A 12,781-nucleotide genomic window follows, 5' to 3' on the forward strand; every position below is an offset into this window, starting at 1 on the left:
TATTGTTCTCTTTCTCTCTCTCTCTCTTTCTCTCTTTCTCTTTTTCTATCGCTCTCTCTCTCTCTCTCTCTCTCTCTCTCTCTCTCCTCTCTCCCTCCTCTCTCTCTCTCTCTCTCCCTCTCTCTCTATCTCTCTCCCTCTCTCTTTATCTCTCTCTCGCGCCAACTCCTTCTCTCTTTCTCTCTCTACGTTGATCGCAGCACAGTGATCGGTCTCTCTATCGAGCGAGATAGCGGCTCGCTGCTAGGGTAGATACGCGGCTCACAGTGATGCTAGCATATATATGCAGCGATCACAGAGGTGATCGTACGGATAGCGCCTGCTATCGATTCTCCTTCTTCCTCTCTTCGTCGTTCTCCAGCACACCACCGCACTCCCGTCCCGGTAGATCAGTTAGCAGCTGTCCACCTCTGCTATCTTCCGCCTGTCCCATGTTCCGAGAAGGTAGAGAGAAACGTCCCTGAGGAAACCGGGAGTGGGACAAGTGTCACGATATCTAGTCGCATCGATAGATCCACGCGTTCAGTGTGTCACCGGATCTGTGTCGCTCTTTGCAGCTCCCCGCCATGCACGTGCTGGTGGCGCTGCAGTCGGGACGGCTATCTGCTCGCTATCTGCTCGCTATCTGCTAGCTATCTGCTCGCTATCTGCACGCTATCTGCTCGCTATCTGCACGGCAGAACGTCACGTATAGGCGGCTGAGCGCGGGTAGACCGATGGAGACGTGTTAGCTCTTAACTCTCACGAGGGATGCCAGTAGAATTCTCACAGCTGTTCCGTCGCGTTGTCATCGTTATTGTCACATCCAGGGGTCGCCTCCGTTTGTGTCACATCCAGGGGTCGCCACCGGGAGCCGCCTGCCTTGACGCTGCTGCCTGGGTTTGCTCGGCGATGTTTGGGAAGGCTCGGAGCGACTCGGCTGCTGCGAGTACGGTGATGGAGATGCTTTGGCTGGTGCGCGCAGCTTTTCGCGGCAGTGGTGTTTGTTAATCCGCTCCCGCGCCGCACTGCATGGATACTGGCTGCTGCTGCTGCTGCTGCTGCTGACTCCGTCACTCCGCACTCAGCATCGCACGGCCCTGCGTGATGTCTCAACCCGTGGTGGTGAGCAGTGCGCATGCGCACAGCTTCTTCTAGTCTCGTAGCTGGGTAGCGACCGACACCATGCATCACTATGCGCATGCGCACACATCGTGTAGGGCGACAATTTAGAAATGACATGCGCGGCTGTCTGACATTCGCGGCTGTCCCCTCGCTACGACGCCGTGCATTTACACGTATGTGTCACATTGTCATTCGTGGGAGGGGACCATAGAACTACCATAGAGTCTATATTCTATTCCAGTTCTATGGAGGGGACGTGGTCTTAATTAAGAGCGTATTAAAAAGGCGCTATTATTATTATTACCTTATTAATACGTTCTTGTGTTTATCCACCGGCTGTTACACCGGCTGTTGCACCAGGGACGAGCGCGTTTTCGTGTATAAAACAGAAAACCTAAATTCTGTTAAAGCGATGCGAAGACTAGCGAGATATTTCTTCGCCCCCCCCCCCTCCTCCCGAGGAGTTCCGGATTTTCTCGGATGGTTAACAAATGTGCGGCGGGTCAGGCTGAGTAGTCTAGTCGCACTCGGAACAGTGTCCATGTTATATAGCATTAGGAGAACTGCGAGCGGAGAGAGAGCGCGCGCGTCTGCGTGCATGCGTGCATGCGTGCATGCGTGCATGCGTGCATGCGTGCATGCGTGCCTGCGTGCATGCGTCTTAGTTCTAGTTTGATCATGATTGAGGAGTAGACTCGTGGGTGCACGGCCGCCGACTATGCGTGAGACTGCTTGTGTATTTCTGTACGTGGAGGTCGATTGAACTAGCATCTCATTATAGATGCAGTTCAATTGGAGATGATTTCGAGTGCATGTAGCGATGGCTTCTATGCGCATGCGCTTATTAGTATACTCGTAGATAAAATCATTATTGCGAATTCCTGTATGCATTCCGGATTGCATAATTGGGTATTCGTGTGCGTGCATACGTGCGCATGTGTGCGCAGTGTGCACTAACGTCTATATATATAAATATAATCAGAAGTAGATGAATAGAGAGTCTATATATACCCATATACTCCTTTAATAATCAGAGCGTATGAAAATTCGAGATGCCTTTCAATAAACTAGCTTCCATAGAGCGTTAACAGCGTAACACATGCAAGCGTGTTTTCAGCGTTCCTGCGGAAGGACTGCATGAATGTGTGCATGCCAACATGGCAACACAATGCCAACATGGCAACACAATGCCAACATGACAACAGAATGCCAACATGACAACAGAATGCCAACATGACACAGATGCTTACACGTAACTCACCGGACCGCTCTACAGCGCTACTACCTGCCCCACCCTATTATGCTTGCCCAATGACATCTACCGGGGCAATAGAATGGACTGATTATATGTAAATTAACTGAAAAAATGCAAATATTTGGCTCATATTTTGGACGATATTCGTTACACGACGCAACATTTTATGCGTTACGTTGACTGTAGCTACACTTTATTTAGCTACTCAGCCAGGTAGCTACGCAATCATCCATGTAGCTACTCAATCAACCAGGTAGCTACTCAGCCAGGTAGCTACTCAATCAACCAGGTAGCTACTCAATCAACCAGGTAGCTACTCAATCATCCATGTAGCTACTCAATCAACCAGGTAGCTACTCAATCATCCATGTAGCTACTCAATCAACCATGTAGCTACTCAATCAACCAGGTAGCTACTCAATCAACCATGTAGCTACTCAATCAACCAGGTAGCTACTCAATCAACCAGGTAGCTACTCAATCATCAATATAGCTACTCAATCATCCATGTAGCTACTCAACCATCCATGTAGCCTCTCAATCATTCATGTAGCTACTCAATCAACCAGGTAGCTACTCAATCATCCATGTAGCTACTCAATCAGCCAGGTAGCTACTCAAGTACCTCGGGTACATATCTGTAGTACCTGATACGACAACCGACCCCTTGAGCCTTAATCTTGGTATCTGTTAGTAGCCGAGTGTTTACTTGTTCGAATTATCACCCTTACATATGGGTACAGTGTTAGAAATAAGGAAAAAATTAGCTTGTCCGACGGACAAGCTACAAGATATTTTTGCTTGTCATGATTAATAACATAGAAATATAGTAAATGTGTAATACATTTTTTTAATTTTATTCCCGATATCTTACTTTGTAATTTTAATACAGTTCACTAACAGTTTAAATTAGGCACCAAAAATTGCTCTAAAAAGTTGCTCTAAAAAGCTGCTTGTCCAGCGGACAAGCTACTGGACAGGACCCGGTTCCACAGTCGTAAATTAACTAACCCTGAGTTAAGGCTAACTCTGAGTTAAACTCACTAACTCTGAGTTAGTAAACTCCGAGTTAAATTTGGGTTTCATAAACATGAATTAAATCCTGAGTTAAGTAACTCCGAGTTAAATTTGGGTTTCATAAACATGGATTAAATCTCGAGTTAAGTAACTCAGAGTTAAATTAGTATCCCATAATTCCACGTAGTTAGAACAGACGAACATGATAGACGCATGATAGACGCATGATAGACGCATATACGATAGACGCACAAACATGGTAGAAGGTGTAATGAAAAAACGTTATAATGAAAACCGGCAGCGATAAATAAATGAGGGAAAATATTTTGCCAACCCTCGACGTTTGCGTCATTAGCACGACGCTTTAACAGCTGCGGCTATTGTGAAATCGCTAAAAACCGTACATTTTCCCGTATTATCACAGTACGGATGCAGTGAATCGGTGTTGGTACGCCATCAATGGCCGATCAATGTACAACAAACGTAAACAAACACCGTATGTTTCAGCGCCCACAGGTCTGATCGGACACGGGGCAGTACTAGATAAACTAATTAGCTCTAGTACTAGTATTCTAGAGCTAAACTAACCTCGTAGAAATGTGAACTTAGTTTAGTAAACAGCGTAATTATTTGAAAGTAGTAAATGGGCGCACTATTTCGTATCACTATTTTATCAAATTTCTCATGAAATAATGGTCCGACTTTTATTATCTTTGCAGCTTTTATAAGTAAACACCGTATTACATAGGACAGGAGTAACGGGGTCGCTGGAAAACTTATAGTAAAAAAGCGTAAGAAATTCTTACGGAAATCAGCTTGTGGCAGTGGTAGAATTGGGCCAGAGCGAGAGCGCCATCTGTCGTGGAGTTTGCCTATTACATTTCGGGTGACGTCACATGCGTACGCGACAGCATTTCAAACGAAATTTGGGCCAAAGGATAGAGAACATGGGTCCCAATAAAACCAATGTGCCTAAACCTAACCATAATCCTAACCTGTAACCATAGGCATAACCCTAACCTATTATATTGATATAATATTATATTTATATAATAATTAATATTGATGTAAATCACTAAATGACATTGTCATTGGTTTTATTGGGACCCATGTTCTCTATCCTTGAACCAAAGTTAGTGAAAAAATAAAGAAAAGAAAAATTATTTATCGCCTTTTTGTGTTCATAAAATGTTAGGCTACAGATGTGGCTAAAACAGGAATCCAAATTGGCTAATAGTAATACTAGTACTACTACTAGTAGTAGTAATACTAATACTAATAGTAATAGCACTAATACTAGTAATAGTAATACTAGTAATACCAGGAGTAAGATAATATAGATCTATATTATCTTACTCCTGGTAATACTAATACTAATAGTAATAGTAATAGTACTAATGCCATTAGTGGTAATGAAAATTGATTCTGGCTAATTGTTTGGCTACAGAAAAAAAATCCTAGTTAGGGCCCCGAGTTATCATTACTATCGTATCAAAACAGTAGACAGCATTGAGGCAAAGCTATTTTAACGTCGGTCCCTCTGTATATTTTTGCTCATATTGCTAATGACACGGACACTCACCAAGTAACAAACAAATTTCAGACGGAGAGGAGAGGAGATGAGCGTCCAAATTGATGCTCAATTGTTTTTCGTAGCATGCCACCTAGTGACGTTGTGTTTACCTGTTAACCCGTAATGTTTTCGTCGTGTTGTTTTTAGTTTACCTTTGGCTTTTGGAGTTCATTGTTCTGGCCTACACGTACCATTTGTAGCATATATATAAGAAACATGACTCACTTGTATCTGATGTCTCATGTTTTTACCATATTTTTGGCGTTATGCGTCTTTTCTCCAACGTGCCCCGTTGAGTCGGTTGACGCAGGTAGATGATCATAGATGAAAGAGTAGTACTACTACTACTACTAGTACTAGTACTACTACTACTACTACTAGTACTAGTACTAGTACTACTACTACTACTACTACTACTAGTACTAGTACTAGTACTGTAGTAGTAGTACTACTACTAGTCTACTATAGCTCTAGTACTATAGCCAGCGGATCGCTGCCGCAGGGCTATAGCACAGGCACCTATATCTAACACGATCCCCCAATGCGAGCACCGAAGGTGTGAGAAGGTAGGACACACAATTTCACGAATGTCCGATATCAATGAAAGTTTTTGATTCTCAATAAAAATATGCACATCCCCGTATTCCTACTTTGTTGTACTAACCTCCCCTGTATATGTTTGCACTGTCGATGATATTTTATATATATGCACCTAAGTTAATTCCTTATCAGTTGCATAAACATTGCAACTGCTAAAAGCGTGTGAAGGAAAACGTTCATTGTTCACGACCATGCAACTAATACTTTTTGTCATTAGTTTCATAATGACACTGGTCACTACTCCATTAGGGTTTTGATTTGGGTCCCAGTGCATGGTTACTATGGCGGGTTGGATATACATGCCCATTATTTATTTTGCTCAACAAAGTAGGCTGACTACTTGATAGTATGAAATTTGGTTGTTTCCAGAACCCACTGCTGAGTGGCAGTGATCTTTCAACAGTTATTGGGCGTCCTACAGGTAGTTCAGGGTTTGATGACAGTGGACAACCAAGATACCAGACCAATAGACGAACTGTATGTATTCCAAGCAAATAGACAGATATATGTTGAGTTTGGTTCAATCCATTGCTAATTATTCTTTGCTCCTAAAAACCCACTATTCACCTCATGCCGTGTAAATTGTATTTTATAATGGATCAATTACTCATGTACCTCACCATCACCATGTGCTCATTTCCTGTTAGAATATTAATACCATGTAAAATAGGTCTGGTGACAATATGATGCATGTTGATAAGGTTTATTTTCACAGATGAACAGTTCAGACAGAGCCCTGCTGACAGCTTTCAGGGAAATCAGCAATATGGCCGACAGAATTAATTTACCCAGAACCATTGTTGTAAGTAAACTAAGTTAAGCCAAATCTTCAGTGATCCTCCGTGAGCAAGTTTACTATTAATAACAGACTTATGGTTATCATATAAAGAACAAGCGAAAGATTTTTCTCAAAATTATTTCGTGTAATTATGGTTCTAAAATTTGCTGACATGTTGTCGCAAACCCAGTCTCCTAATTGCATATCAAAACAGACATTCACGTGAAAGTTATAGCATTTCTCTTATTTAGATAAGTCACATTACTTGCGAATTGTAATGCGACAGTTTGCATGTCAGAATCATGTGATCATACCATTTTTTATCGGTTATTATTTACACATGATTCAATACCATAATTTACGTAATGACTCGTTTGTCATTGATCTAATTTGTTTTCTGCAAATACACGAGTTGGTCATTACTCTCTCTCAGGATAGGTCAAACACACTATTTAAGCAAGTTCACGACGGGAAGACGTTAAAGGGGCGGAGCAATGATGCTATTGCCTCGGCATGTTTGTACATAGCATGCAGACAGGAGGGGGTGCCAAGAACATTTAAAGGTGAATAGCTATTGTGCTTGTAACTAAGACTCACTACTTTAGCTTGCAGAAGAGTGGGTGGTGATTATTACACATGAGATAGTAGTACGAATAAGTGAAGAAGGTATAGTATTCAGACACCAAATATTTCAAATGTACATGCAGTACACGTGTTGTGCTAGGTAGAAGTTGTCATCTTACTATGACGATGACTTACTATGACGCTTACTATGACTATATCTTCTTTCGGACAGAGATCTGTGCAGTATCTAAGATTCCAAAAAAAGAAATCGGTCGATGTTTCAAGCTGATACTTAAAGCACTGGAGACCAGCGTTGACATCATCACTACAGGGGATTTCATGGCAAGTATTGCACACACCAGTCGCTGAACACTTGACTAGCAAAAGTTCTGTTGTCTCAATAATATATCACTCCGTGTGTAACAATGGTCGTTTGTATACTGTCTGGAATGCATACTGATAGTTTGGTGCCATATTGTAGGTACTGCTGGGGTGGCAAGTCACTGTTATAAATGACATTACTGTCACAGGATTTAGACCAATGATTGTACTTGGCAATTATTAGAATTTACAGGCTTTGTACGTTACTACGGTTACCAACGAAATCTTCGTTATTTCAGTCACGATTCTGTTCCAATCTGAGTTTGCCGACAGCCGTTCAGAGGGCCGCTACACATATAGCGAAAAAAGCTGTTGAATTTGATCTAGTTCCAGGGTATGTAAAAGCATACGTAATGTCAAACATTCCATCAAGTGAAAATACATGCAAAGTAATGGCATCGTGTTACTCAGAATTTTATAATACTGTGTCTGTTATTAACTTCATTTACACACACTCATTAACTCCTCCGCAGTTACTAAATTTATAGTAATTTATTGCTTCGTATTTTAGGCGAAGTCCAATCTCAGTTGCGGCTGCTGCTATATACATGGCAACACAAGCATCAGAGGAAAAGCGAACACAAAAAGGTATGTAGAAATAATGTTATATTTGTATTTTTTTATACAAAATGTTGATGCTTAGGAAATATGCACTTTTCACATTCATATGAACATAGTTGTCACTAGAAAATATTTAGTATATAATACTATAATAGCATTATCATGAATTTTTTTCCTTCATGTTTAGGTCCAAAAACGTTCAATATTCCCCCAGAATTTATAGAGGTGTTCTGCTTACACTATAAAATCGCTACGTTTGGGTGTGTAATTCTTGCATATATTTGGGACTGGTTGCGAGTTGACACTTTCCTGACAAACGATGGCTTTTGTTGCAGAAATCGGGGACGTAGCGGGCGTGGCAGACGTCACGATCAAACAGTCGTACAAGCTCATCTACCCGCGTGCGCACGACCTGTTCCCCGAGAACTTTAAGCTTGCAACGCTCATAGATAAGTTGCCGCAGCAGTAGGTGCCGCCCCCTAGTGAGAATGTGATCCTATTTCCCGCCTCGTGTTAGTGTCTCGAGGTTCACGGACCCATAACGCAAGAGTGACCGCAATAGCGCTGTCGTGCACTTGCCTCGCCTGCCTGCGAATATGACTGGGAAGATGTGAATGTCAAGTGGAATTGGATTCCGTCACCTGTGACGTGTTTGCTACGCGGACAATGGTGTCGACTCTTACACAAACTCCCGTGTTTGGTCTCATGACTACCCCGCATCGAACATCCCGGAAAGCATGCGTCAACAGACTTCCGGGAAGACAAGTCGTGAGGAAAACTGCTGCAATAATGACACCTTTTATACGTTTCCTTTGTCACAGCTAGAAATGTGTGAGCTTAGCATAACAGCAAGAACAGTGTGTGTACATTCCTTAGACTTTATACATGCGCAAATTATATTGTAAAAATGAAATTTACTTGTTACATGGTTGTGCTCATTAGTAAATTGTATTTTAAATCATACTGAATACAACTTACAATCACTGAAACTTGATGGAAACTATTAAACTATTCATTGTATTTGTAAAAAGGGACATGAAAATGTAATAAAAAAAATGATCAGCAGAAAACTGTTCCTTTATTTATTTACATGCCTATTTACAGCTGCCATTCTCAAAGCGTTCACAAATCGTTTCAATGCCAGGGCATGATTAAAAATTATGTTATACACACCAAAGATTGAAGTGATTTTCTATATGCAATATCAGTTATATTAGTTCAGGTGTAGAAATTAACTTTTTAACAAGGGAGTCCAACCGGCTCCCTACCCTCAAAAAGAGGGAGTCCAGAGTCTGAAGTTCAAAATTACAGATATTAACAATAACGTTGCATTTTGCACATCTGCCAATTTTTCTTTGGTCATTTGCTGGGAAAATACGGTAATTCCGCGAGGCCTTGCTCTGGAACGAACTAGTTAGTTACTTACATTACTTTGAGGGAGTAACACAGACTCCTGCATATGTCAAATCGGGGCGTCCGACAGTAAATCAGGGAGTATTTGACTCTGGACTCGCGTTAATTTCGCACCCTGTTAGTTGGTCACATTTACTGTCTGCAGTTCTCGTGGTAGGCCGTAGTGTTGCGGAAGTCGCGCCATGTCGGAGGCAGATTGTCACTGAGAAGCCTTCCGCATCGCTGGCACGGATGACTGAACAACGTGTTATAGCTTCTGAACCATGTCTGCGGACAGTCACAATATCTCTTAGTTGGAGTATGATAGAGGTGGACAAGGGCTGCAATACTGATAGCCAAAATAAAAGTTCCAAGCTTCACGTCTACCCACCTCGTTTAATAAGCGTAGTAAGATAGCAGCAATTGCTGGAACATGATTCACCTAAAACCAGAGGTGGTTTGAGTCTCCCTTTTTTTACCTTTACTGTTAAGAATGTGTTGTAGAAAATTCATTTCCAAAATGCATTCAATTCAACCTGTTTAAAATCTTTTTTTAACCCCCTCTAATTTAGTCTCATAAACATTTTGTTATTAAATGCTGAACTTGTCCCTTCAAGTTAATAAATAGATAGATCCCCCTGATACCAATCGTGTTCATACCATGAAAGACTTGACTGCCAACTCTGGCATGTTTGGTGAGTAGAAATGTAGCATAGCAGAGTTAGCATGGTCCGTCACCTGTGGACCACAAACCACCACATAATATAGGATTATATGAAACCAAACGTTTCAGATACAGTCCAGGATCTGGAGATTGCATCTACTATTTAGGCGACTAATGAAAAAAAAAGATCTGATGTTTCTTTGTGAATCGCTGATAACCACGAAAAACTGCTGCCTAAAATATTCGCTGTCTACGCCCTACAAATGGAAGCAGGGTATTAGCCAGGAATGAGTATTGTGGGCATGCAGAAAAAATATTTGGGAGTGCAATTTTTTGTACGTGTGTCTTTAGGCCGTGCTACACATTTTTGGCCGTGCAGTTTCAAAACTGACCATGCAAATCACGGCTGCACGGCTCGCTGGCTAATACTTTGAATGGAAGTCTCTACTACAGTCTCTACTACAAACAAATCAACGTTGCGCCAAGGGTATTATTTGCAGTAGCGTGCAGTTTCCAATCCAACTGAATTCGGCACGCGACGCGTTTATCTGTCACACGCACTGTGTCCTGTGACGCTCACCTTCTGAAACACCTTGTAGCGTGAGCTGGACCAGACGGTCTCTGGCTTGTGGTCGTCGACGTGGTGATCCTCACTGATGGCCTTCACGACGACCCACTCTATGATGAGGCTGCGAAGCACGACTACAGCTCTCAGGGTCTGACCCAACGTGATCTACACACAGCAAACACTCCCACCATCATCTCAAATTCAGCAGAAGACAGAACTAGTTTTTGATGGCAAGCCAGTTAACAACTCGCAAGTATCCAGTGCTTTATAATACAATATATATACATATATAGTTAGCACTTGCAATGGCATAAGGCGAATGAATATCTGGAGAACTTGCATACCCGGAGAAGGCTTATATTTCAATCATGGCATTTCAGTGCTGTATTTGGCACCTGCACACTAAACATTGGCTAAGTAGTTCACAATTCATCTGTTACGTACACAAAGGTACCATTCATGATAATATAAATACATGTGTACACATGTATGCACGCACTCAGGTTATCATTTTCACACCTTCAATATAGCAGAGGATCCCATAGGCCTAATAAGTTGAACTGTCATCTCTTGTGGAAAGAGAAGTGCAAGACTTGAGACCAGACTATCCACATTACTGAATAACAAAACAGTGATTTTTTTTATAAACATTCCTGTGTATTCAAACAAGAACTAATAAACATGAATCAATGCTACAATGCTTTGTGTACTAACTATGGTTTTCAGGAAGGTTTATATATCTATGCATTACTCGAATATTTTCAGGAAAATATACTTGCATGTTGACTAATCTTCATTCACCTCTCCCCAAACCTCAAATAATACCAAGTAGGTTCCTAAAATTTATGCAATAACAACAACAAGAGCCAAGCTATACCTGGTTTTACCTAATATAAAGTGTGTGAGTGATATCTACATCACTTCTAAATACTTATTCTCATACTCAATCCTGTTCACGCTAATGGAAATGCACCAACGTTCACTTACTGCTGTGGCACTGCATGTATGGTTGGACCAGGCCTGCGCAGCCGCTTCGTTGCAATGCTGGACATAGTTGTGGAGCGTTTCAGTGTATTGGAACTTAAGATAGATGAAGCAACTCCTGCATATTCGTGCAGCTGGAAATGGATTATATTTACACACGGAACTGAAGCCTCTTATGGAGATAAGTAAGGAGGCAGACGTCACACACCCTGGATTTTGTAGAAATATGAAAAATACACCTGACAAATGTAAGTTACTAGGACAAAACTATCTTTTCTGCATAATTTTACCCAAAATGTATACTATTTCTAGTAAATGTAAAACTTTCTCATAAAAAAAGCATTTCCGTGTCAATACTCGAGTCACAAAATTGTGTCTGGCCCTCTTAACATTTTCTCAGATCATCGCCATAGTGAATTTTCTAGTATAGCAACCAAAACGATATTGCTATTTTCATTCAAATATATTTCAAAATAAAATGTGAATGTAAAATAAAAAATGTTAGTCAATAATAACATTTTAGCAACAAGAGATGGGAACACAGTAGCAGCACCATTCGGTGACAACTGTGACACAATAATTTAGGAAGACAATTGTCTTCTGAATAAGCCAAAATACCACATAAATATGTGATTCGTGAATGCTCCATTCTACACATGTATGTATAATTTATATTCTAAACATCTACAGAAAGATCCCTCCAAGTTCATGAAATGCACCTTATCCGACCACTTGTAGGTGTGAAGGAGTTGTCCATAAAGAGGAGCACGGTCATGCACTGGGTCCTGGTTGAGTAGTCCTGTATTGCCAAGTGACATCTGTGGGCCTCGCTCTGGCAGATCATTTGAAAATTGTGAGATATCGCTGTGAAGCAAAGTATTATGAACATTACTTCATGTGTCTCCTACCTAAAACCGGTGTGTAATTAGTTCAATATATTGATTACCCTAATTATAATTAGCTCAATATGTGATTCGACCTTGTTAATATTAAAGGCTCACAATGCGCATCCAAACGCTAATTTCTCCAGTACTAGACTAGCAAATACTTCGTGGCATGCATACTCACACTACCTTATGACAAAATAAACTCTAGTTCCTCCCATTTCATTGCGCGCTGTCTTATAAAAGATATTTGAAAATATACCTCCAATGTTGTTCAAATTCTCCGATGTTGTTGACAGTTTCCCCAATCCCCAAGCAACCGTGCAGCGGTGCTGCGGTACAGCAGTACGGGTGTAGCAAAGATAAAAACATGTGACGTCACGTCACCACTTCGAGGCTATATTGTTTGGCAAACAGTCGGCATTTGCGCCAGCATGCCAGTTTTCTCCCCTCTTT

The 12,781-nt window shown here is 41.4% G+C and overlaps 4 protein-coding genes across 4 annotated transcripts in view; 2 read left to right on the forward strand and 2 right to left on the reverse strand.

Annotated features, from left to right (window-relative positions):
- Positions 1-5,007, reverse strand: part of LOC106809479 (sperm-associated antigen 1-like) — a 9,247-nt gene extending 4,240 nt beyond the window's left edge. The window contains exon 1 of the mRNA XM_014812571.1: positions 4,959-5,007. The gene's annotated coding sequence lies outside the window, so the exon portion shown is untranslated. The remainder of the gene's footprint in view (positions 1-4,958) is intronic.
- A 41-nt stretch (positions 5,008-5,048) lies between these two features.
- The window catches only part of LOC106809547 (ADAM 17-like protease), a 24,661-nt gene continuing 16,928 nt past the window's right edge, over positions 5,049-12,781 (forward strand). The window contains exon 1 of the mRNA XM_014812652.1: positions 5,049-5,259. Within this exon, the coding sequence (XP_014668138.1) occupies positions 5,166-5,259 (94 nt within the window). The 5' untranslated portion in view covers positions 5,049-5,165. The remainder of the gene's footprint in view (positions 5,260-12,781) is intronic.
- On the forward strand, positions 5,883-8,898 carry LOC106809636 (transcription initiation factor IIB-like). Its single transcript, XM_014812802.1, has 7 exons — positions 5,883-6,026; positions 6,265-6,351; positions 6,761-6,890; positions 7,124-7,233; positions 7,512-7,606; positions 7,784-7,860; positions 8,169-8,898. The coding sequence occupies exons 1-7, from the start codon at positions 5,898-5,900 to the stop codon at positions 8,300-8,302; spliced, it is 762 nt and encodes a 253-aa protein (XP_014668288.1). The 5' UTR covers positions 5,883-5,897; the 3' UTR covers positions 8,303-8,898.
- LOC106809645 (mediator of RNA polymerase II transcription subunit 27-A-like) lies at positions 8,890-12,305 on the reverse strand. The gene is made up of 6 exons (XM_014812813.1): positions 12,161-12,305; positions 11,445-11,575; positions 10,977-11,073; positions 10,470-10,622; positions 9,886-9,963; positions 8,890-9,513 (listed from the first exon to the last, which is right to left on the reverse strand). Exons 1-6 carry the CDS (start codon positions 12,257-12,259, stop codon positions 9,379-9,381), a joined length of 693 nt encoding a protein of 230 aa, XP_014668299.1. The 5' UTR covers positions 12,260-12,305; the 3' UTR covers positions 8,890-9,378.

The sequence above is a fragment of the Priapulus caudatus genome, unplaced genomic scaffold (assembly GCF_000485595.1).
Source record: "Priapulus caudatus unplaced genomic scaffold, Priapulus_caudatus-5.0.1 Scaffold15, whole genome shotgun sequence".
NCBI classification, from domain to species: domain Eukaryota; kingdom Metazoa; phylum Priapulida; class Priapulimorpha; order Priapulimorphida; family Priapulidae; genus Priapulus; species Priapulus caudatus.